Source organism: Eleginops maclovinus, chromosome 7 (genome assembly GCF_036324505.1).
Source record: "Eleginops maclovinus isolate JMC-PN-2008 ecotype Puerto Natales chromosome 7, JC_Emac_rtc_rv5, whole genome shotgun sequence".
Lineage (NCBI taxonomy): Eukaryota > Metazoa > Chordata > Actinopteri > Perciformes > Eleginopidae > Eleginops > Eleginops maclovinus.
The window spans coordinates 17,222,419-17,248,559 of record NC_086355.1 but is presented as its reverse complement, the minus strand read 5'-3'; the positions used below and the strand labels follow the sequence as shown (position 1 = coordinate 17,248,559).

The following is a 26,141-nucleotide window of genomic DNA, read 5'->3' as shown; positions in this document are numbered from 1 at the left end:
TATTCACTGGCTAATGTATGTGGCTAAAGCAATGGATGGATGCAAATGTATGACGTAATGTTCTCACACATTTCTTTAAAAACAAATTAGAAACCGTCAGATTTGCACTGTATTACAATATGTTCAATGGTAGAAGTATTCATATAAAATGCCATGATTCAAACTTAGTACGTCCTCAATGTAGAAAAATGCCACCTTTTTAAAATATAAGTTTATATATATATATATATATATATATATATATATATATTGTTATGTTGCCTTTATTTGTTAGTATTACGTTGCTGTTGTAGTTGCTGCTGCTGGAGCTCATTTGATTTTGATTCGATAGTTGCGTGATTTGAAATAGCACAAGCACAGCATTTTTTTTAACAAACTAGTTACAATAGCTGTCAAAAATATTTTCCTCAGTGTTCTAGTGGTTTAAAATAACATAGTAGCATTCCATTAAATGTAAGCTCAAGTAAAATACTTCTCATTTCTAATGAAGTGTGCTACTTGAGTAAATGATTTGTTCTTTTATTAAACAGCGGCATGAGAGGATGCATTTACAAATGTTATGGATATAAACCACTTATGATTACGATCAGACCCCAATTAAAATATGTATTGGAGGCATTACATATTTTGACCATTGCTATAGGTTATTTAAAATGCAGCTACAACAGATTTCCTATCATGGCAATAAAATATCTTGGATTTTTTTAGATCAATTGCTGACTCTATTGTGTGCTTTGTATAGTCATAAAGCATTAACATTACACTGAAAGTAAAATACACATTTATTAACAAAAACTAAAAACAATAATAGTACCAAGTGCAAGCTAGCATCCTTGATGTCGTACTCAGTGCAAGTCAGAAAACACAGAGCTCTCAACTATGTACATCAATCAATGTTTATTTCAGTTTGCTTTTGCATCAACATATTTTCAGTTCTTTTTTGTCAAGTAATTTCTATTACGCTAGTATAATATCAATAAGAACACAAAGTGGTAGAATCCATTTAAATAAGACAAACTTTGCTGCCATCATTGAGAAAAACAGAGAAATGCTTTTCCAGGATACTACAGTGTTAGGAACTACAGAGTTCCCGTGATTTAGACAGAGCCAGAATACCAGATACAGTACCAGCAGTAACAGGTACAACATATACAGAGAAAAATATCCAGAGAATGTCTTTATCTTTTATCATTTTTTGTTTCACCTTCCTCCCAAGATTGAACTGTACAGGTAATATAAAAACCAAAAACATATTAACAAAACACCCTGTCAGTAGAGGTCAGATTTTTTTTGTTATTATTTTCTTTTGGTTTTGTTTTAGTTTTTTTAATGATTTTTTTTTTCCTCTGCCATTGAAAGAACTGCACTGAACACAAATTTCATTAACAGTACAGAGATAGGAGAGTCATTTCCTTTTTTCTGACATGTTTAAGACACATTATTCAATCAAATCGTGTAATTTCTAAAATCTGCATGGCACTGCTTCAGGGATTTCAGGTAATTTGGGTGTTGTGGAAAGAAATAATGGGTTAGAAGGCAATTGAAACTGAAGAAATGCCTCAGCAGAAATGACTAGCAATGCAGATAGATTAAAGTATTATTTTTTTAGGTTTTGAGCGTATGTGTCGCTGTGCATATTTCATGTGGGAGTGACGTCAACATGGTCAAGGCGCAATGCTTTCTAAGTGTTAATGCTCGTGTGCATAAAGGCCAGATGTGTGAGAAATGGATATTGATAATCCTCGGTTTGGTTTTTCAGATCAATTCAAAATACAGACATATACATAAGTACAAAATATCCTCCTCAGTTAATGATGTTTGCCCGTGTCATGTGGCTACCCATTGACATGTACAACACAATCACAATATGATACACAACCATGTATCATGAAACATTTGTTGTTTTTAACTTACAAGAGCCTTCAGTTGAGAGGCCATCACTATCAAATATAGGACTGCGACGAGAGGATATCATAGTCATCAAGAACAATATTGAACAAAAAAAAGAACATATTTGCCTTCGGTTGAAATCGCTGCAAATGTTTTACACATGTACATAGTTTCTTCACTGACTCACATCTGAACATCACTGAAAAAGAAAATACTGTCACTTCTCCTGAATCTTTTACTGATTAACGACTCACAAGGGAGTTGGTTGCAATTAAGCGGGTGTGATTCCAACTCCTCTTTGTACTCCCGTCACAAAGACACTGACAATCATAGAAATTATTGTTTGTGATCATGAGAGGAGCTCAGGTTAAAACGCATGAACCACAACTTCTAAAAGACTGAGGGATAGAGAAATGGGGGGTTGTCATTTATGTTTGTGGCACGCTATTTCTCACACCCACACACACACACACACAACCTAATGGCTCACTTAACTCATACGTCTGTCAAAGGCAGCTAAAGACTGAAATGGTGAGCCAGCAAAAAATTATTCAAAACGCCCTCATTTTTTTCATAAAGATAACTGTGAGTCTGATAAATGCCCTCTAAGTTCGACTCATTGTCTCATCTGTTCTGATCAAACAGGAAACATGATGACTTTTACATATTAGCTCTATGTTAGTTCGTTTTCAGTGAGTGGATTCACTCATCTTGTTTTTTTTATGGCACGTGAATAGTATATAGGTTCATACTATAGCTATAAACACACTGTGTCCAGAATACGCCTTCAGCCTCTCTCACAACAACCTGCTCTGTTTCCATACAACTGTAGTTGGGTATGTGAGATATTCCTCATCGTCATTTAATAATTTTGTTAGTAGCAGCTGGAAAATGTGATATTAGCGTGATTACACTGTGCGGAGGTAAGTGTAAATACAACGGATTCGTGTTTGCCTTGTGCAGCCCAGAGTAAGAACGAAGCGTTATCTAAGTGTGTGTATAGAAAGCGTACTATCTGCATCTATACTGTCGCATTACATATTGGCTGAGACTAAGGAAAAATAATTTAAACAAAATTAAAGGGAAAGGAACACAAGTTTTGGCTTAATAGCAATGCAGGTATACATTTCCCTTTTTATATATAGTTTTCTGTCAATATTTCAAAAAATATAAAGTTTTTTATAGGTTCTGTTGTTGGCTTATATCATTAAATAAAACTTTTTTTTATTTGTGTATCTCCTGTTAAAGTAGCATGCTGCTTTATTATATGGCAGTTGGATATTTTAATAGTAATCCATTTTTGTTTCATGCATTTCTTGTTGGTTTCTTATCTTGAGTATCTACACAGTGAGGTCCAGAAAACCCAACCACACAGACATAGTCACAAACACACACGCCCACACAGACACTCACACACACAGACAGACTTGTCGGATTATTCCAGTTCCATCTTCAGACCTTCAAACATTGCCATCCTCTTTCTGTCCTCATCACTAAATGTCTAGACAAGGAACCAACACGTCCCTGTCCTTCAACAATGTGACAGTGCCGCAGCCAGTCCTGAAGCCGTGAAGACAAAGTCACTCCTGAGTCTCTCTTTTAATTGCTCTCATTTGTAGAGTGAAAGTCTCTGTACCGGCGTTAAGCTCCCAGCAGTCCAAGTGCAGCCTCAGACCTCCTCCCTGGTATTAGAACTGGTACCACTTCTTGTCCTTGCACTTTAGCATCAGCTGTAAAAAGACACAAACAGTCGAAGGTGGGAAATGACAAAGTGTTACTGCATTATTTTTATTTGGAAAACATCACTTTTTAGCTTTCCTTTTTGGCTTTTGTACATAACACTTTAAATATCAGTATATATGTGTAGAATTCAAAATAAATAAATAAAGTTGGAGCCACCAGGAAGTGTTCTTTACAAATAAGAACAATTAATAAAATATGATCCCTTAGCACATTGCCGTACAAGTTTATGAAAATGGGGTGAAGTATGAGAACAGATCTTTTTAAAATAATAATGATGTATTTCATCTACAAATTCAAAGCAACCTCTGCAATACAAAAAAAAATGGTGCATTTTTTCCCGTAACCATATCTTCATTTTCATTTAATTTCAGTTACGATATCATTCCATATGTTTTAATAAATATTGAAAGATTGAAATTAAATCATGTTCCTGGTTATTTTTGGTATTAATGTGTCTTTGTGCAACATGAAATATGAATCTTGTCTTCACCTCATGAGCATGTTTGGAGAACACTTCTGCACTGCTCATCATTAGGGCGGTGCGGTCCTCCAGCTCCCCGAGCCTTTGGCCTCTCTCGTCCAGAGCGATGCGTGCCCGTGCCAGGTCCCCCACCACTCCGCTAGCTGCAACCTTCATGCCCTCCATCCCCGCCTGCCCGGGGATGTGCTGGGCCAGGCTCCGAGAGGCCTTCCCAGCTGCAGCCTCGCCAACTGTCAACAACATCAGGCGAGAAGAAAAATGACGGGAGGCATAGAAACAAAGATCCTTCTGGGTATTGCTTAGCTATGGTGGATTCCTTGCAAGTCATATGGTTATTTTTAGATTTATTAGTTACATGTGACATTTTTAAGGTGGATTAGTACACACAAGAAACAGAGAGAAGAGAGTAAAGAGAAAACACGCACACAGCTCTTCTCTGTCGAAGTTATGAGAGTTCCCTCCGAAGAAGCCCTTTAGGAAGCCTCTGTTCTGGGCCTCTGGTGTTTCTATTGGTGTAAACAGCTCCCCCAGCATCTCCTGAAATAATTAGGGGGAAAAAAACAACTTTAATATACTTTCCTTAATCAGTTATATCCATTTCTGCAACAGAGATGTATTGCTAATATTGGTTCATCATATATGTGTCATATTTGGTAGAGTAAGGTCCTATTTTCTTCCCTTTCTCCCTTTATTGACACATGCTCAGTAACTGTTGTCGCCTTTAGGTGGCACTAGGGCAGCATCATGTAAGCTCCACTGACGCCTGTAATCATTAGTCACACGCACTGTAAAACTACATCCACACAATCAACCCAGTGGAGTTCAAACCCCACATGACAAGTGTGACATTTCTCTTCAACGGCCTCTGTCAGCTCACCAAGGGTAGGAATAATGAGAACCTGCTTATTTACCGCTGCACCAATCTATATTCAGAACCAAAATGTGAGATCAAAAAATGCAATTGAGAGATGATGCATGTCACAGAGAGAGGGATAAACACAGAAAAAAGCAACAAGAGTGATAGTTGGATAGATGAGATGGATAGCGCTGTGCTGACCTGCAAGTTGTCACACATCTCCTGGCTGTAAGTGATTCTCTGGATCTCTGTCGGGGAGCTTAGGTATAGTGCCTGCCCCCCATTGGTGAAGCAAAAGGTTCTTGCAATGCGCATGTCAGTCAGAGGCAGGTAATTGACATCCATCAGCGGTCTTAGGCTGGGCAAACTGCGGAAGAATAATAGACAGACTCAGGAACACATTGCAACTACTCCACTACGTAAACCACAAAACAAATCCTTATTATGTAATCTCATACCTGCTATGTTTACCCATCTTTAAAAGCAGTCTTTAATCTTGTAATGTATGTATTACTACTATGAATAAATCCTCCTTTAAAAAACACAAATTAAAACCCATTATTAAACACATTATTGCCAGAGTTGTGTTTAAATTAAATATCCATAATTGAATTACAATATTAATATTATTTAATGCATCGTCAGTGCAAGCACTCTCAATGCAAAAGGTCAACATGCAGGTCACTAATTAATTGTGTAAGCCGAAGTGTTATCTTAGTTACTGTACGATACATTTTTTAGATCTGGTTTAAGCCAACGTTATAGCGGCAGAAAAAATACATACAGCACTGGAAAAAATAAGAGACCACTCAATTTTTCTTGAATCTTAATCTCTACCTGTAAGGCGGCCATTACATTCCAGTGTCTGTTGAATTCCAACACAGAGAAATGTTGTCAGTAGTTTATAGAATAAATTAAAAAATGTAATTTTACTCAAACACATATTTATAAAAAGAAAAACCAGAGAAACTGATCATTTTTCAGTGGTCTCTTAATTTTTTCCTGAGCTGTAAATAACAACTACGTAATGTTGACTTCCCGTTAACAATCCAGGTAATTAAATGGTTGTACCTGAGAGTCATGATGTGCCCGTTGGCACAGAAGCATGCCAGGCACACACTGTTGCTCACAGACACCACGTCGGCACGCAGTACAAAGGACGACTCGGTGATGTTGTGGACAAAGAGGACGGACTGCGAGGGCATCAGGATTACTTTGGCCTGCCTCTCGGAGCACACCACAGCCAGATGTCCCTCTCCGCAGGAGTCCTGGGATGATGACGGCGAGAAGTGGACCAGCTTGCGCTTCCGCACACGGTCAGGGTCCTCAGGCCCGTTGAGGTCCCGCCAAACCTCGTAGGGGCTCTGAATGAGCGATCCCATGCAGTCCAAGAAGCCAAATCGCAACACTGAGCCCTTCAGCATCAGCACTGTGCCTGAGTCAACAGAGGGAAGGCATGAAGTAAAATATAACATTTTCAAATCTAAGGCACAGTACCATAAGCCAAGACGGTCCCAAAGGCTAAGAAATGCAGTTAAATACAACATTACCTGCAGAACAAACAATCCACAGGGGCAATTTGAAAATACAAAAGGAAGGGGTTCAACAATACCTGACTTTCTATTCACCTCTATTTCTGTGAAACTGAGTCTGTGACCTTCCAGTTATAAACTTTGTTCTTGTACGCTCAGTCTCAAGAGAATGAATGCTGCTTCAAAGAGTCTGGATTTTAAGGTCTATTGATGTTTTAACTGTGATTACAAAGAGAGACCTTTTCCCTCACACAGCAGGGTTTCTGGAGTGGAAATGCATGTTCGAGTGGCTCACTTTTCTTTAGTCAGATGACAATGGGGCTGCAAAAATGTATCCATGCAAGAACATTGCCTGACAAAGTTCTCCATGAAAACACAATTCCATCTTATTACAATAAATATGGTTTTAGAAGCCCTCGGTATGACTTAAATCAGGGTATAGTTGAAATAGATTCACAAAGTGTGCTTCATTCCTGGGGAAATTACCTGCTCTTATTTTAAAAGCCTTGCATTGCCTCACCACTTCTCATATGTCTGAGTGGGTGTTTTGTGTCAGACGCACAAGTGGAGTTGAGATGAAAGCTAATGTTCCTGTACTGAGATCAGTGGATTGAGTGTTTTGTATCATTGTTTGTGAAATTGCTTGTTCACATCATAGTAATATGACTTACAAAAGGGGACTACTACACTCCAGATGCAGCAGGCAACTGTTTTCAGGTAAAAAGAGCTTGGATAAACGCATTGCTGTTCAGCAGGGAACGGAAGACAGAAGTGGTAAGCAACTAGCTGGTGAACTAAGTGGAGTTTTTAGCAGCTAAAGAGACCAATATCTTCCTCACGAGTTGGCTGAGACTAAAATAGGACAAATAGAACTCTATGTCCATACTTTGTTTAAAAATAAAAACAAAGGAACTATGAATGCTGGCTCAAGTTCAATTGTACATTTATTGTTTTAAAAGTACCTAAAGATGAATCTAAGACAAGTTTGGACCTTTTGTGCCAGTTAAATGTATCATTATTTTGCCAGCAGTTAAGATAGGCTCCATTGGCAATCCCTATCACACCGTGCAACAGGGAAATGTAGAACATACAGTACACTTTTATTATTCTATCTGTATCAGGCATGAGTATGTTTAATACAAAAGGCACTGAATTGAAAAAGAAATAGGATTATGGGTTGGTTGTATTAGTGAGTGAACAGTTTAAAATGATCATAATTTGATTTAGTTTTGTGGCCTTTTTCCCATCGTGTGATTAATTATGTCTTTTGAGACGTGCACATTGTTCTTGCAACTAAATCTGCACTGTTTTATTCTAATCTATTCTACTCTGTTTCTTCTTGCAATATTTTTACTTTATTTTTCTTCGTTTTATTGTTTTTTGTCCTATATAACTATGAGGCATTGTTGGAGGAGCTTAGGACTTAACATTTTCATGTTCATTTCTACACTGTAGCTACTGTGCATATGACAATAAAGCCTTTGAATCTTGAATCTTGAAAGCAGTTTTGGTGGATTAGTGGATTTTCTATTAGAACAATTCTGATCTATTATTACAAATTTAGAAGTAGGCCAAAGATTTCTAAGTATTGTTGAGATATTGGAATATTATAAGCCAAAAGTTTAGCCAGATCATTTAAAACTCATAATTTTGTGGAAAAAATAGCACAACAAGTGCCTCAACTGTGCAGGAAATTGTGCAACTATAGCCCCGTAGAGTCGGGATCACCATTGTGATGAAACCATGTCTCACTGGGACTTACCGCTGGGGCCCATGGTCACTGGTTCCTCCATCCTCTCCTCGTGGTCTGTGGGAATGGACATTGGGATGACCAGGACCACGCCTAAGCTGGTGCCCACCCACAGACACGGGTTGGGCAGGGCGTCATTCTTGCGCCCGTAGGACTCTCCAAACTGAAGAGTGGTGATGGCCTCTTTGGTGTCCCGGTCGATGCTGGACACGCTGGAGCTGCGAGAACGGCTGAAGGAGTTTTCACGACTCTCTGTAGCGGCAGTGGACAAACACAGAGGCACGGCACAGGTGGACCAGATGCAAGAAGAGGAGGAGAGGAAGGGGAGCGAGAGAGGGAAGAGAAGGGTAGATTTATGGAAGGGAACAGCAATGTGGGGGGGGAAAGAAGAAAGAATGCAGGTATGAGAGGATAAGCCGTTAAAAAGAAAAACATAGTAAGGAGGAGTGATAAGAAGCGCGGAAGATATTCTGAAGGTCACATGGTTTAACTGCAAATTGTCACAAATGTAAAACACTGGAACACACAGGCCACCGAAACAATGTCATACACTGAGAGGCGAAAATGATTTTTCATTACAAAGAGACCACTCCACAGAAACATATTTTCACACCACATCCTGCAAACAAACACACCAGATTAATGCACACACACACTTACACCAAATTCAAAAAGTCCTTTAACTCTGTTAGAGTGCTACCTGTTCAGGTCCTCCATAGTGTACTTAAAGCCTCCATCATAAATGTATTTCTGTATTGCTGCATTTCTGAATTATTCAGAGCCAGGCAATGTGCAGTACTGCATGCCCAGCCTAATGTTACACAGAGTGCAGACTTTATGTAACGCCAGCTACAGATGGGAACAAAGCCTGGCGAGCACACGTCAAGCAAAAAGGAAAACAGGATCAGACGGATGTTCGATGTATGCTTTTTCTCAGGAGCATCTGTACAGGCTTAAAAAAAAGGCATCCACTTTTTATGGGGGGGGGGCAGCTATCTTTCTGGTACAAGAACAAGCACTTCAGCATGATTTAGACGGAAAAGGGCCACAGGACGGACTGACATACTGACTGACGGACGGACGTGGAATCAATAGCAGGACAGCAGTTGATGGTTTTGTGGCCGAAGCCCCCTTACCTTTCTCAGTCCAGCTGTAGGGGGGGGTGCTGTGATGCTCGTCGTGGGAGTACATAGTGACTCCGTGAAACTGCTGAAGCATAGCCCTCCTGGACGTATAACCTACTAGTACCCCACAACATGAACCCCCATATATAACAGACCACACCCCGCCATGCCCGAAAACACACAACACACACACACACAACACACACACACACACACACACACACACACACACACACACACACACACACACACACACACACACACACACACACACACACACACACACACACACACACACACACACACACACAGCCGCCCAGTCAAAACCAGACAAGACGGACATATGAACAGCAGAACCAGAGAATGACAGAAGGAGAAAGAGAGAAAGAGAAGCGACTGAGTGGGGAGAGATTGCGTCAAATATATTCAGAGACAGAAAAAGAGAGTGAGACTGAAAAAGTGTCCGCTCATCTATAATACTCGTGGCCACACAACCTCTACACGCTGATCCACCTTCTATTCAAACCCTTTTCCAGCACCATCTGCTCAGATAAACACTGCTGGCTAGTGCAGCAGGAGTCCATGCTTCTTATGTTGTGAAAACTCTCATATGGCCTCCTTGAACGCAGTCCTGTGTGGTCGTTGAGGAGCTACAGTAATGTGCAGCACTGTTGCACGACGACCAGAATGTTCATACTGCTTTCTTTGACACTGCTGTGAGCATTTGGAGTAAATCCAAGTTTGTAAAACCAAATAAAAAACCAAATACGGAACAAAATCCTGCTCAAATGTTACTTCAGAGGACATCGTTAAAATATAGAAATTCTTGGTTACCACAGTATGAAAGCAGTATCGACATATTAAGACATTTTTAGTACAAATTCTGGTCTTATGACAACACTGCTGGACAATGCCGCAGGCAGGCATAAAAGAGAAAATAACTTTTTTGTTGTCAGTCTCGGTAGCAGCAGCAGCAGCTCGGTTTTTGCCGTGTGTGTTTACGCTGTGTGACCGACCCTGTGGGGTGCTGGCTAATGAAAGTCAGGCATGGTGATTCTCTGACAGGACACAGGGACCCCTGGAGGGGCCCTGACAGGGAGCTAGAAGCAAGCGAGGCAGTGTCAGGGAGGTGATAACGGACGCCATACAATCTGAAGAGGTGAGACAGACAAGGTGCCAGATTTATATGGCTGTACACGCACATACACCTACACAAGTGTAGAGAGACAAGGACAGACACCTGGTGACTTCACATCATTTCTTTTTTTCTATCTACCACCAATGAATGGGTACATGACTGTGCCAGGTGCTGCTTTAATGCCAATTGACATACAATTATATTTACTGTGCCAGATTCATTTTCTAGGACTTAATTGTGTGGTTAATTGTGAGCTAAGAGATCTTTGACTACAAAATGTAACATTTTTACGTTTATGATAAGGTAGTTTATTGCATATATCGGTCAGGGACATATTTTATCAGAAAAATCTTAAGAAAAATAGGTTCCCCGCTACAGAAATTGTTGTTTATCATACAGTCAAACATTCTATGTGTGTGTGGGAGTGGACTTGAGTGTCTCTACAGCATCTGGCCAGGAATTCACTGAGTCACATCAGCTGTGTGCAGTAAAACATATTTAATTTATTGTAATATTAAGTGAGTCTGTAAAATGGGAGTTATACTTAATTTAAAACTAACAATGTGAGGAAATATCTATTCCTCTCTCTCTCAATGCCAACAAAAACACAAACAACTGATAACAACACACACTCGATTTTTATGTTCTTAAACAACCACTGCCGGTTTTTATAACCCAATCCGAAGGGAATGCTACTCGTATCATACAGTCTGTGTTCAATGTTTAATAGGTGTGCTGCCTCACCAAGATGGAAGTATTTACTGTACATTGAGTGTGGCTTCCCATGCTATTTCCCTCCTCTGTCTCCTCACCTGGCATGCAGGCCTCATTAACATCGGCCTCATCTCTCGCACCGCTTGCTGACCTTTAATTATTCCAGTGATCCTGCTGGCTCTTCACTGTGGTAACCCAGTGAAACTGATAAACAACAGTGTCAAGGGTAGGACACAGATAGAAAATATCCAACACTGCTGAGAAAAGTGACTTTTAATGCATAATAAACAGAAATTACGGGCTAAGGATGTTCTCAATTTTGCCATGTTATTCTTACTTGTATCACATGCAGCTCCTATTGCTTACACATCTGATTCATGGCATGTCAATTGACTGCATTATATTATAAATTGATAGATGTGATGGATCCTATACAGACAGACGATAAGGATACTTAAAAGCAGATTAAAAATTAACAGCAACACATTTAAATATTGATGTATAGTTCTGGATATTCCATGATATTCGAGGCAGGTGTTTCTATCGATTGATTCACTAGAAATGTGTCAAGGAATCTGAAACACATACAGTCTGCAGTTACTCTGGCCAAGGGAAGTAAAACGGTAGGTAATTCACTATTGTTCTAGAGCCCTGCGAGTGGTGCCTGGTAGGTAGAACTACTCCATGACACTCACAGTATGTGTTGGAAGCATGAGTGTGCTCAAAAATCTTCACAGCAAGTTGCTTTCTAAATGATGTAATATCATGCGTGCCGGGTTGACATTTTGGTCAGAGGCTAGTGTGTCCAGTGGGAAAGGTTTAACCCAATGCCATCCACATGGGGTTATTAGAAAGATTAATTAAAAATGAATCAGCAATGTCTTGGAAAACAGGAGGATTTTGTGGGGTCAAATTAAATATAACAACGCTTTTCGTATATAGAAAGTAAAAGACAAAAGTATAAATAACATTCTCAGATTTCATTAATCACACCTCTCCAGGAAGCCTGCACAGAAACGCACTTGCCAAAAAGAACAAGGCAAATTGAGTTTTTCAGCATTATGAGAGTAGGAGGAGACTGTGGAGGTTAACCCTTAAAGAGACATTTACATGATGCTTTGGTGTCAGACAGGAGTCGTGGGGCATTCTCTAATAGAGTTCCTTTTAACTCAGGAGCTTAGCGACATACAAGGCTAAGTGTGTAGTGACTCTAATATACATAATTCACCTCCTTCTTAAGTGTGGTTCTACACACTGTTGTTTCATGCCTGTAAGTATGACCGTTGGTTTATGCTTAAAAGTACAACTGTAAAAAGGGATCGTGGTCCCTTTAATTAATCTGTGTTTACGATGACGTGGAGCCCCATGCTTGTTGGTTTACAGGACAGCGCCATCTTGTTTTGTTATAACTTTGACTGTGTGATTAAACGAGACACGCATTCGTGTCCTCAACTTTAATGAACGTCTCCTGCGTTTCAATACGATCTCCACAAGTGAAACATTGATTTGAAATACACTAAACTAGGTTGCAATATCCTGGTGTATCTTAGGAACATGGACATATTAAGCGTACCAGAACCATTACTACTATACACACCATTACTGTCAATACATTTCATTGACATACTAAAACATTTTACTATCAAGCACTCCATCAGTAAGTTTAATGGCCTAGCAGGTACATCAATCTCTGTCTACCTGTATGCGATTCTCTATTTTGCTACTTCAAATATTAAGATGCCATGCTGCAAAATCCTAATTCAAAGTTTCATGTTAAATTACCTAAAAAGTCAGTTTAATAAATGTGTTTTAAGAGGTTTTAGAGCATTTAATCAACTGTGAAAACACAAATTCAACTATTGTCTGCATTAATTTGCTTAGTAGAGCAGCTGCAGCCCAGGCGGTGTGCTTTAATAAAACATTCAGCTTGTGCTAATGAAAAACTACTTCCCTCTCGGCGCCAGGTCAGTGTTGTATAATGAGGTCGATGAAGAATGCTGTGTGAATCTAATTGCAGAATTGGTGTAAAAGGGTCAACTCTGACAACATCCCTGCACCTATCGTGTCTATTACTTAGCATAGATACTTTGCATGTGTTGAAATCCTCCAAAGTCTGCCCAACATGTGTGTTGACACAAATTATGTAACATGCTCTTAAATCAAACTGCAAATATTGTGGATGAGCTTGCAGGGTGGTCTACAGTAACTGTGACACTTTGGGAACCTTCACAGTGTTAAAGTCTCCAATGGAGAGATTTTGTGACCAGGGACTTTTGGTTAATCTGACAAAGCAAATACGTACTGGACTATGAGTGAGGGACCTGCATAGCCACAGCCTACTACAAGTGTTCTCTCCTTAGGGACACAACTTTATTTATGTATGATGCCTCAGCAAAAAAAGGCAATGCAGTGCTGATGGTGCACCAGGTTTATACGTCAGCAACATAATGTTGTTGATCATGCAGCGTAGCTAAAGTTTGATGGATTGTGAAAACCTTGACTTGAGTACATGGACATTTTCTCCCTTACCATATACTGTGTGACAATCTGCTGCTTAAAGATGTCAGAATACTAGTTCATTTTCTAACTTTAAATTAGAGCACCCCCTTTGTGCTAAACAGCTTTTCTCTGCCTGTAGGGCCAATCTTTATGTCTGTCATTTTTTATAGTTTATAAGTGGTTCCGAAACCTAGGTGTCTTTGGGCGGTGTCTGCCATTTTATTTCCACCACCCTTATCAAATCCTCCAGCATCATTAATCATTGTATAAATGTAAAGTTCAGCTTCTGAAAATGCCAAGTTGATATTTTGATATTTTTGGGTTATTCCACTTAGAGAAAATATCTAGTTTGGAGTACAAGAGTGAAAAGTGAAATGTCCCAAATGGCAAGAGAATGTCAGAATTCCTATTAAGATGAAAGAATGAACGTCTGGTCTTTGTCTGGGGAGGATGTTGTTTATTCAAAGTTGCCAGGCGGTGACAGATTAAGTGCCAGATTTCATAAATACTGTGTGATTAAATATTGATGTAGAATCCTGACAGGGCCCATTTTTCTGTGTCAGTTCTGAGGTCAATTGCTTAAAATTACGCTGCTGCGAGTGTTATTTTATGTTCCAAATTTTCTTCTGTTTTCGCTGACAGTGTTGTGAAGAAAGATCGAATATATCAAACAAAAAGGCTTAAGCCTAAACCACATTTCTGCCTATTTCAAGTCTACAAGGATTAGCCAATGCATTCACTTTTGAAATGAGGAGGATGTTTTATCATGTTTGTTTGGCCTACATCAGATTAATGGGCGACGTTAGCTATAAAAGCACGGAAACACCTCTTCGCACAACACACACACACAAAGACACAGAAACATACATACACACACGCAAATGTACACGTCCTCTTTCTATCAAACACAAAGGTATGTATATGCACACACACACACACACACACACACACACACACACACACACACACACACACACACACACACACCACACACCACACACACACACACACACACACACACACACCTGTGCTCATACTGAAATGGACCATTGAAAAAACACAAATAGTGGATGTTAATTGCAGTTTAAAAAAGGTGTACTCAAGTCTAAAGTCAGGAGGTGTGGCCACACTACATAAGCATCAAGATTATTACCTAAAAAAACAGAACCTATTTATGAGAAGAGAACAAAGCTTGACGGGGAAAAAATGCAGAAGTCATCCCTTGGTGGGGGAAAGTTCAATTTCAGATTCATGGCTAACACATCAGCGCTGCCTTAAAAGTTAAATAGAAGGTCATTTTGATGCAGATGAGTGAAAAACAATAGAAAAAAGGCACTGGAGGAGTAAAAATTAATTGATTTAAACAGTCAATAAACACCCACCTTCAGGCCAAGACACAGTCCACACAAGCAACACTATTAAGGGACACAATGCAAGGGGCTTTTCTTGCATTCAAGAGAAGCAGAACCTCTGGTCCAAATGTTGTAAGGGGATGCTAATGCAAGTTGCAGAGTAAATCTAATTTAAATAAATATCAACAGAAACACTCATAAACCAACCTTGTAGCTAGCTGTAAACACCTGCTGTTGGATCCCCAATTACCTTTGTCTGAAGGCTTACCTTCAAAAAGTTTAGTTCAAACTTAGTTAACTAATTTGAAGCGAGTAATTACTTCACTATTCTCAGCACTTGAGAATTGTGGTGATAATACTCACCAAGTAACTTCTGAAACAATTCGTCTGACTTAATGACAACTGGCATTTTAAGATTGTACCACATTACCACGTTTCCTAGCTAGCTAACTATGCTAAGAGTTGGCTGAAAATGCTTCGTCAGGCTAACAATTTAATGTTATAAAAACGGAATATTGTAGGTGCTTCACAGTTAATATGCACTGGTTACTGTGTGTGTTGCTGACTACTGTAGGTTGTAATGTGTGTGGTTATGCTAACAGTTACAACTTACGTTAGATCCGACAGACAAATGGTATCCACAAACAGATGACACCGATGGCTTAAATATGATAAAAATACTAGCAGTAGCTTCCTAGCTAGTAATGATGAGACTTACTTAGGAACTTCTGAAACAATGTGTCTGGCTTAATTATAACTGTCCCTTTTTGATTTTACCAGCAGTAACTTTCTAGCTAGCTAAATGGACACTATAGGCTAAAAAATGTACATCACAAACTCCAAGTATAGCGTGTATTATAGCGAAAGCCAATGTTTCAAAAGACCTGGTGTGTTTGGTTACTGCTAAGGAAAGATTGGGCATTCACTGTTTGTGTAAGGGCTTTAGCGAACAAAAACAAAAATGTGTATATTGAACCAAGTGGTTAAGTTTCTATGCTGCTAACTTGCATTAGCATATGCTTGTCTTGTGTTAACTTTATCTCAAGCTTTAATCCACTCACCCCAGAGAGGGAGGTCGGCATGCGCTTGTTAGGAGGGAGGGTATGTTAAATTGGTTGAGGGATGGGAGTTGGGAAGACAAGCACACACCTTCAGTGTGGGACACAGGCAAAGAGATCTCCATGCAAGCAGCAGACTGGGCCTTGCGGAAGGGCGGTCGGCCAGGGCCTCTGCGGGTAAGCCGTGGCCCTTCGGGACCCATCGGGACTCGAGGCTTCCCTGCCGAGCAGAGCTGGGAGGTGGGGCTAGTGCAATGTCCATTTACATGATCTGTAACAACGGCAAAGCATTAGCAAACAATACAAGGAGGGGAAAAGAAGATTCAAACATATTCTTAACCACTGCCGCAATATCCATCTCCATATGTCCTTAAAAATCTTCAAATAAGGGGAGAGATTTTCACTTTTTCTTAATGCAGCGTTCAAGGACACATGAAATATTCCCACCCTATTTGGAGATTTGGCTTTCTTTTAAAATTGCCAACTTAATATCTCAACTTTTCAGTATTATACTACTTGACCTATGAAGATGGATATGTTTGCAGTGTAAGAGGAGCAAGCCGATGTTAGAAATGACATTGTTAACATGAAATATGCAGGTGACAGAGAAAGGTAAAGCGAGTGAGTGAAACAGGACTGTAGAGTGGTAGGAAGTAAGTATGAGCAGGGAAGAAAAAGAAATGCTGGGGAAACAGTGAAGAGAGCAAAATGCAAAGGCAAATCGTGAATGCAGTTTCATCTGGTCAGTGCTGGGAAAGACAATCAAACAAAAACACTTTGTGTCTTCTTCGTTTCTTTTGTATTGTTGTTCATGTTCAAGAAACTATTTATTTATTTAGCAAAACGCTACAAGTATAGTTCAAGTAATAGAGAGAGAATAATAAAATAATCTAATATCTGCTTGTCTGGCCACACAATCAGCCACAGATGGTGGTGACAGGAAACACTTGTTACTTCCTGGAGTTGTATCCTTAAATGGCCTCCCCTCAGGGAGTGGAAGCTTTGTCCTTAATGTACAGTGTGTGTGTGGGCAAAATAATTAGTTTACAGCCAAACCTTATTAACGAGACAAGGGAAAGAAAGGCAGGATTGGGAGCACTCTGCGGTTCGTTGTCTGCAGTTTAGACAAAAACGCTGCCAAAACAGCCATAATTAAAACCTAATGATACCTAATGCCTCAGTACTCTTCTCACTTGTCTTCAGGGATGAGTACATAAAACAGTGCCCTTTTCTGTAATGGCGTTCTTGTGGCAGAAAACCAGTTAAATTGTTAAGCGTTGACAGGACCATCTGATGAAATCTTTCCTCGCAGAAATGCTATTTTATTAAAACTCATGAAGCAAAAGGATAATGAGCTTTATGGTAATTAGTAGAAACAAGGATAAATACAAAATGTCAAAGTGTAGATGTAAAACTCCAGGGTGCCGCCCAATACGCGTGCAACACTCGCCCAGTTTCACAGCAGGACAAGGTGAGGTAATGCAGAGATTAAAACCTGCAGAACAGACCAGTACAAGAGCCGTGTACCTGTCATAATGTTTTGTCACTGTGAATTTCAATAATAAGGTAGCAAATTATTAGTTTGCCTCTAAATGCTCTGCAGGAAACTGGTAACACAAAGAATGTCAATCTACACACTCCCCCAACAAACAGTTTACTACACTTATCCATCTGAGTGCACACACACACACACACACACACACACACACACACACACACACACACACACACACACACACACACACACACACACACACTCTGTAACACCCTGTTCTGGCAACATTTTCATAACCCAAAGCCTTCCATATTGCTTTTTAATTTTTTCCACAAATTAAAATTGAACGCGGCACAGGTTAATCTTCTCAAAAATAGATTTAGAAGTTTGGTTAATGTTCTCATTGTCACCATTGCTTCAACTAATTATAAAAAAAAAATTACAAAATAAAAGCATTTGTTACACCTGTCAGGTAAAAGAAAGTCATTAAAATGGCAAGTAACAGGAATAATTAGAGCACTGGCACATTGCGTGTTAGAAAAGCAGAAGTTGGAAAAGGGGACAGCATGTGTGAAGCAGCAGTCTGCAGAAGCAGAGTGAAGAGATCCTGAGATTGTGATGTGTATGTACAGCAGAAGAGATGTGTGGAAGGAGACACTCAGTTTCTGTAATGCAGATGATCCAGTCAAAAGACGGTTTAAGAGATGATCCAGTAACAATGAAAGAGGAAGCGAGTGATCCAATCACTGTAGAGCACGGCTGTCAATGGAGGAAAGGTTGTGTAAAATCAGCAGATGGTCCAATCATGATAAAGCGATAGAAAACCTCAAATTTAAATATGAGCATGAGTTAAAAATCACCTTTATAAACACTTGCAAAATGTAGTAGAAAGGAATACAGAAGGTTTAAATGAAATCAAAATACATTAAAGGGCAAAATAGAAAAAACACTTTAGTCCGACAGTCTCATGGGCTGGTAGAACAGGAGGAGAAAGTGATAAGTAAACTCAAGGGAGAAAGTTTGAGTGAGAATAAAACTACTAAAGCAACATAAAAGCCTGAAAAACATGACAAAAGCAGAAACTAAATGACTCAAAAGTAATTAAGTGAAAACTGCTGGCTTTCGCCTACCGTACCAAGATCAGTCTTAAGATCTGTTGGCAGACTTAACTTTCTGCCGGGTCCCTTTACTGAAACAAAAGAATAGGAAACAAAGCACCAGTTAATCCCTTAAAATAAAAAAAATGATAAAAATAAAGTAGGAGTAATCTAAGTAAAACAATGACAAACCAAGGTGCAAAACAAAAAATAAACCTCAAACAAAACAAAATGGAAATCACTCAAATGAACTAAGAAACAGAACATGCAAATTGGTGCAGTTGAACACGGCAGGCATTTTTTTTAAATACATGCTACGTTGTCTCAGGACAGTGTTCCCAGCTATCTCTACAATATCTATACTGGGTCAATTTAACTATCCTAGCGATCAACAATCTGAGAATTTATTTATTTAAACTAAATGGTATTTGTCTTGTTGGACTGCAACAAGGCATGTAAAATATATCGGATGACATTGCTCATTAACTGCATGAATCTAATCTGATGTACCCTGCTTAAGGTCTTTACTGAAAAAAAACTGTGTTTCAGTTCAAGTCAGTTTTGCCTAAATCTTTATTCTACTTTAGTGTCCCAGTAATACCAAATGGGTTTTTCCTAGATCCTGGGATGTCTGACATGGAAGCACAAATAAACAGGGTGACACCACAGGGTGTCAATACAAAATCACAGTCAGACACTGAGGATAACAAAATAACTTGTTAAAAAAAACATTTTGCAAGCATTTTGCAGTAAGTAGAAAACTGCAAAGGTCGAACTTGAGATGTTATGGTTCGGTTTCCCTCTCAAAAAGAAGGCAATATTTCATTGTTTCTTTGTGTTGAATGATTAACTTGACATGTGGGAGGACAAGGGATGGTGTTTACATGACGTCTGATAAACAATCATGACACCAAGGAAAACAGCATGATCATGAATTTGCATTATTTATTATTCTGACCACTTTGGAAGATTGATCAAAGGAATCATTGAGGATTCCTACAACAACAACAACAACAACAACAACAACAACAACAACAAAAGAGCGTTGACCCTCCATACAGTACCATAAAAAGAAATACAGCAGAGGACATTGGGCCTACTGGAGCGAAATGCTAGTATCTTTTTATCTACTGTAATGAAATACATGTAATTCCATTTTTACAGTTTATTTTCTCTGAATGACCATGTAGGATGCTCACTTTCAAAGGGCATTTTTGAGGAACAATGCATTTCCTTTATTGAGGAAATTGGGTTGTTATGCTGCTGTAATTTCATTTCTCAATCAATCAATTCCTGTTCCCATTTTTTCCCGGAGTAAGTAAAGCCATTCCGATTAGTGTTGCTAATGAGATAATAGATGAGCTCTGTGCGTGTGTGTTTTCATAATAATCTGCAGTGGCCAGATGCTGCCTCAACCATATCAAATATGCAGTGTTAGGGATACAGTAGCAGAGAAAATCACCTCATAATAAACCTGTTATACCCAGATGTTCCTCTGTTTAATGGCTCAGTGGCTGCATTAACGCTTCATAAATGGGTTGTCTATTGTGAATATGAACAATAACTAACCAAACAATTACAACTGTTGTTTTTGCAGCTGCTGTCCCGCCTTATATGACATGCTTACTAAACATGCAGCCTAACTTTGGCTGGTTGAGCAACACCACTATGGCTAATATTCTATATTTAAATAGTACCTTTTACTCCATCCGGATATCTTGTAAGTATCTTTTGTGACAATAAAAAACACTTAACACAACACTTTATGCTAGACTAACCCCATTTGTGAACTTAGCAGTGTGTCCAATAAACAAATCTGTGATTAGGTCACATATCATTCCGTGAGCAGACCTCGTAACCACGTATTTAGCAGTGTGTTTCACCTTCAAAAGTGTTTTGGTGATCCCACAGATGTCTCCTGTGTTTCTACAATCGATGCCAGTGAGATCAATGCCTTTGAAGATGAAACCCGCTGTTAGATTAAGGGGTTAACAAGATTAAGAATCTAGATCCATGCTAGCAGCTCTGTGAGGCAGTGCTTTGAGTTTAATGTTAATGTCAGCATACTACCATGTTCATCATATGACGATACAATCATGTTGATGTCAAGCAGGTATGATGTTTCATCTTCTGAGGTGAGCTTTTTAGCATCTAACCATCTAAAAGCTGTCAATAGATTTAAATAAAAAAGATCACATTTTATCCTCACTAGGTGAAACATCAGGGGAACACCAAGGTCAGTAGGGTTCATCCTCAGGGGATTAGGATTTTTAAATACAATTTGTATCACTGTCAAAGTCTGTAAAACACGGCAATCCATCCAATCATGTTTTATATATATCTGACTGGACCAAAATGATGAAGCTGACGAACCAATTTATAGACACTTCGCTAGCATGGTAAAACATTTTACTTTTCTCTGACGTTTGTATAGTATAGGGGAGTTTATGTGACTGAATCATAGTAATAAACAAAGTGCTAGGGTCATATATGGGGATGATATTGGACTTGATCAGGCATCAACACTGATAAACTCACAAAGCAAGCTGCAGTCATATTAAAAAGCACTGCAGCTAGCCAAATATTGGACACCATGCAGTTAGTTAGACGAGACAGTGATGCATGTTAGCCAAGGTGATGATGAGATGAGATTTTAGGTTGATCGACACACAGTAAGTGAGACACAATAAGAGAGACTCTGATATGTAAAGTAGCATGTTGCTTTTTACGGTAAAGAAATATAGTTCCGCTGGAGGCACAATGATTGACGTCACAGAGAATGAATCACCAGAGGCTGAGAGAAGTGAGGAGGTGAGGTACCCGGCTGGAATACAACCCCTCACCCTTCCCAAGCCCGTCTGCCTTGCAGTATTGCAATGATCATTCAAGTTCAAAGCCTGCATCTGGCACATACAACAAACAACACAATGTCAAACCCACTGCAGCCGGGGCAGAGAGATAATGCATGGAACATTTTGACAAGGCAGCAACAGACAGTCTACTCCTAAAAACACACACTTCCTGTCAGCTTGTTTACACTGCAAGCAACTTTGTCATTGTGTTGTGACCTACGTGTGAGGGTTAAAATGTGTTTCATTGGATTTTGACCTATTCATAGTGACTTTATGATAACTATATGAAAGAAAAAAAACACAAATATAAATACATATATATATCTGATTTGTGGGATTTTCCCAGGCTTTTTTCCTGAATTTGTTATTGGTAAGCCCAATCTGCTAACTGCTTACTATCTAGCTATAAGAGTTTGGGTTACCAGTGCAGCCTCAAGAACAACATTCTCTCTTCATATGTAGGATACATCCAAAACCAGTTTTCTTTGAACATTAACCCTTTGAAATGAAAGTTGAAGTAAAACAGGGAATCCTTAAATGGTTGTAACCCACTTGTGGGCCGTTTTCCAGAGGCTATGGAGTTTGCTTATTCATGAGATGTGGGTCAACAAGCGTTCTTTGCCCTTGACATACACTCAGTATAATACATGTTTTGAGTTTTGTAAGGTATGAATGTGCCTCTGATTGTGTTGCTCACAGTGTGGAAGCAGATTTAGCATGCAAGGTGCAACATTGATCCAACTACCTGCCAAAAAACAAACCGATATCCCCCCCCCCTTGTTGCATCAAAACACAAGCAGATGTTCATGAAGAGGCTGAGATCCGTGAGACATCCCTCCTCTTACCATTGTCCAGCAAGTAAAAGACTGGACTGCAGTGGCTGGCTCTCAGACTGGCCACAGCCTCGGGCAGGATGCGTGGGTCATTGTGAAGGGAGGTTGGGTAATGAACTGGAATAGGAGATCCAACAGAACAGAGACAGACTTTTCAGGGCAACAGGGGAGAGACATACACAATGGGTGAACTGGGGAGAAGAGAGACTTGCAGGTAACAGGAAGGAAAACAGTTTAGAGGTTATGAAAATATAAGGTTGGTTATTCCAACAGCAATGATAATCAAACCTTGTAGAAAGATCAGCTATTACTCTCACAAACAACAGCAATACTGATACTTCTACTACTACTCATTCTATTACTACTTGACTACACAGGACCACCACTACTTCTAACATCACCACAATTACTAGTCAAGTACAGGTGTCTCTACCAAATCCATAGCGTCAGTCAGTCTTCCAGGTTTATTACACATATGTCACTGTGACCCGCCTTGATGTCTCAAGGCAATTTATTTTTACTTCCAAATAAACACAACTTCACCTCAGTTCCATCAAGACTTTCTTTTCCATACATGCATTTCAAACAGACAACACTAATAATAATAATTTATCATTTCCATGTTGCTGTCAACTATTTCTTATCAAAAGATAAATGTTGGTTGCAATTGTAAACTCAATCCAGTATTTGATTCAATAAGGCCCGTAAGTAACCGATGTAAAATGTTGTGTAATATGGTGCATGTGTAATAAATGTAAGTAACTTTAACACATTTGTTAAAGTTTGTCGTAAACAGTATTTGTCCATTTAATTTATTTTAAAAGTAAAAGTAGCAAGTGTTATTACTATGTAACTAATATAAATAGTTTTGCACCAGTAGGGCTTGGTTCAAAAAGTTTCTGCAGACTTGTTTTAAGTTTTAGAAAAGCCACCTTGAGATGCATGGTGGCAACAGCCCACACCCTGTACAGTTTCTGACATCACCTCTTCCCTTTCTCCCCTGACAAGCCCACTGCTAAAAATATCCTGCCAGGTCAGACAGCGCTCACTGGCATCCCAGCTTGTTAGTCCATCTTACAAGCGGGGCCGGGTCAAGTAAGCGTCACTACAGCCACCTGTGGCGTAAAGCTGCCTTCGGAAATGTAACGCATGACCTAAAAGCCAAAACAACAGACTTCAGGATATGAAAAGGAAGACAATGGGTAGTGTGTGGAGGGAGACAGCTTTTAGGCAGGAGAAGGGCCAATTACTGGGCCTAATGACAAAGGGAAGAAAGGAAAAGGGTCGGGTAAAACAGAGGGAACGATGTGCGAGGAGAGACAGTCTGCTGCAGTTATTGACACAGGGTGAATCAGGGCGATGGCTGGCTTCCTTAACAAGCTGTCCACAGCCTGTAAAGGGCTAAGAACAGACACAATGCACATGGCGTGCCAGGGACAGCAAGACAGCCTCTAATGGCCATAGAGAAAGGTAGAAGTTAATATTCAGAAGGAAGAACTAAAATATTCGCCTATTCGGCAGAACACAGCTGTGTTTCCTAATTTCCAGACTTTACATTCAAGTTAGGTCACACTGCTATTAACAACTCTTAACATTTCAGTCTTGATTGAAACTGCACTCAAATCAATTGCACCAAAGCTGCCTTTTTCTCCACTCTCTGGCAGAGTGACTCAGACACTTGATCACGCTGTGTCTGTGCTTTCCTCCATCCCTCCAAGATGTTTATTTCCTCGTTTCTCTAATTAACAAATGGCAGGCTTTTGAAGGGACAGGATGACCATGACCTAGTCCACATCACAATACCGAATAACTTCCTGCAAGGACGGCAAAGAACATCTTGTCCTGGTTTTGTTATTCTGTTTGTATGCTCTCCTCATGAGGCTAAAGGCAAAGCTGGAAAGCACAAAGGAACAGACAAAAAGGACAGATTTTCAAAAGACAAGCTCAACAGGTGAGAAAACCAATCTCTGTATCCTGGTACTGACCGGGCTTGTGCAGATGCTAAAAAAAAAAAACGGAACGACATTTAACAACATCATTCTAGTGAATTAGCATTTTTACTTTAGAAGTTGTAATTACTGCCTGTAAAATTGTCCCAAAGCCATTACTAAATGCGCACTTGCTTGTAGCACAGTCCATCATGAACTAGCTACATGTTTCGAAAAGCTACAGAAGAAGTAATACAGAAGGCTGGTTTTGACTGATTTCATGCAGCACAACTACGTCCTTTGAATTCATTACACGAAACAAAGGTTAGTGCAATGAACTTTGCATATTTAGGTCTATTTATCCACCAATTTTCAGCGGTTTAACTGGGTTAGGATTGTGATAGCAGACAACTAACAAAACAACCTAGCCGTCCTTCGTTCCAGCCACATCTCAAAGGTCGTTCTGGGTTAATCTGAGGCATTACAAAACCACAATGTAATATCCCATTAGTGTGTTCAAGGTCAGCCCAATGGTCATCTCCCAGTTGGACTTGCCAATAGATCCTCCACAGCGAGGCTTCTCGGAGTCATCTCAGTTATGGTTATTTCCAAGATCTTTATTGATAGCATAGGTGCCTGGCCCTTAAGTCAACAGGAAGTGCTTATTATTGGGCAGAAGGGATTGCTCCTGTGACTCTAGGCGGATTCCCCTTAGACATTGTCTAAGGTGAATATGAGTAATTCAAAGGCTTTGAACCATGAGGCCAACATGGGCACTGTCAGACAAAGCAACATGGAGCAAAGTGAGCTCATCACCTCTAATAACAAGCATAGAGCTCTGGGGCATTGCCAGATGGAAAGTAGGAAACAGCAATGCCCTTGGTAGCCTGAAGCCTGTCAAATGATTTTTTTCTGAAGCATATGAAGTGCCTCAGTGCTGGCACAAATCCCCAAAGCTTTTATTCTCTGTAAAACACATCAGACTAATTGAATACATGCACACGGTGGCACTTCTCTCAGGTCCTAGCATTCACTCACTACTGGGAATAAATGCGGAGATTTCTCACTGGCTGATGATGTGTTACTAAACAAAGATCACTTCCACAGCTTGGTTATGAAAGAAATACAGTTTACCTGTACCTCTGCTTGGTTCAAAGAAATAATATTTATTTAATAATAGGTGCCATAACAATCTGCATTTACCAACTAGGATCACAATTTCATCAATTGTGTTTCAAATGACTGTTAATCTGTTGGCTTCATGCTATTCCTGTAAATTCAACAAGATACTGTACAATTTGTTCTTCCTTTCCTTGAAAATCACCTTGCAAAGCACAATTTTGACATCAAGGCTAACATTAGAAAGTGATGTCACACACGCAGCTGATATTGAAAGATTATTGGAATACATTTTGCTTGTTTTATGTAGGAGAACACCAGTTTGTGAGAGTATTTTCATAACGTTCAGGGAAAAATTGCAAAACTAAAGAAAGGATTCAATTTTATTATAAATGGAATAGACTTTTAAAATAAATCAGCTAGTATCATATAACAGGCATAGCTATTACATTTAGTTGGTTCGGTAAAGCCTAAATAAGCACTCTGAGCCCCGAGGTCACAGCATGACTGCTTGGCAGTGTGTCAAGCACAGATTTACACACTTACACACTCTCTCATTTGACCTTTAAGTCTTGCATTTGCTGAGATAAAGTGTTTTCCCACAACAGATGCAAAAGCGCCGGCAGGGAAATGTTCTCATTTCTCTCTCCCTCCATTACACATCTGTGTTTCTTTGCTTT

General features: G+C 39.5%; 1 protein-coding gene across 9 annotated transcripts in view; it reads right to left on the bottom strand.

Annotated features, from left to right (window-relative positions):
• Positions 1 to 882: 882 nt before the first annotated feature.
• Positions 883 to 26,141, bottom strand: part of stxbp5l (syntaxin binding protein 5L) — a 125,324-nt gene continuing 100,065 nt past the window's right edge. For 2 of the 9 annotated variants that reach the window (XM_063888139.1, XM_063888141.1), the window contains 10 exons: positions 22,427 to 22,531; positions 18,768 to 18,821; positions 16,229 to 16,408; positions 9,389 to 9,493; positions 8,265 to 8,504; positions 6,042 to 6,405; positions 5,172 to 5,337; positions 4,540 to 4,651; positions 4,124 to 4,344; positions 883 to 3,620 (listed from right to left, as the gene is read on the bottom strand). In XM_063888139.1, coding sequence (XP_063744209.1) covers positions 3,579 to 3,620; positions 4,124 to 4,344; positions 4,540 to 4,651; positions 5,172 to 5,337; positions 6,042 to 6,405; positions 8,265 to 8,504; positions 9,389 to 9,493; positions 16,229 to 16,408; positions 18,768 to 18,821; positions 22,427 to 22,531 — 1,589 coding nt within the window. In that variant the 3' untranslated portion in view covers positions 883 to 3,578. The remainder of the gene's footprint in view (positions 3,621 to 4,123; positions 4,345 to 4,539; positions 4,652 to 5,171; positions 5,338 to 6,041; positions 6,406 to 8,264; positions 8,505 to 9,388; positions 9,494 to 16,228; positions 16,409 to 18,767; positions 18,822 to 22,426; positions 22,532 to 26,141) is intronic. The other 7 variants (XM_063888142.1, XM_063888140.1, XM_063888143.1 and 4 more) reach the window with 7 other exon arrangements.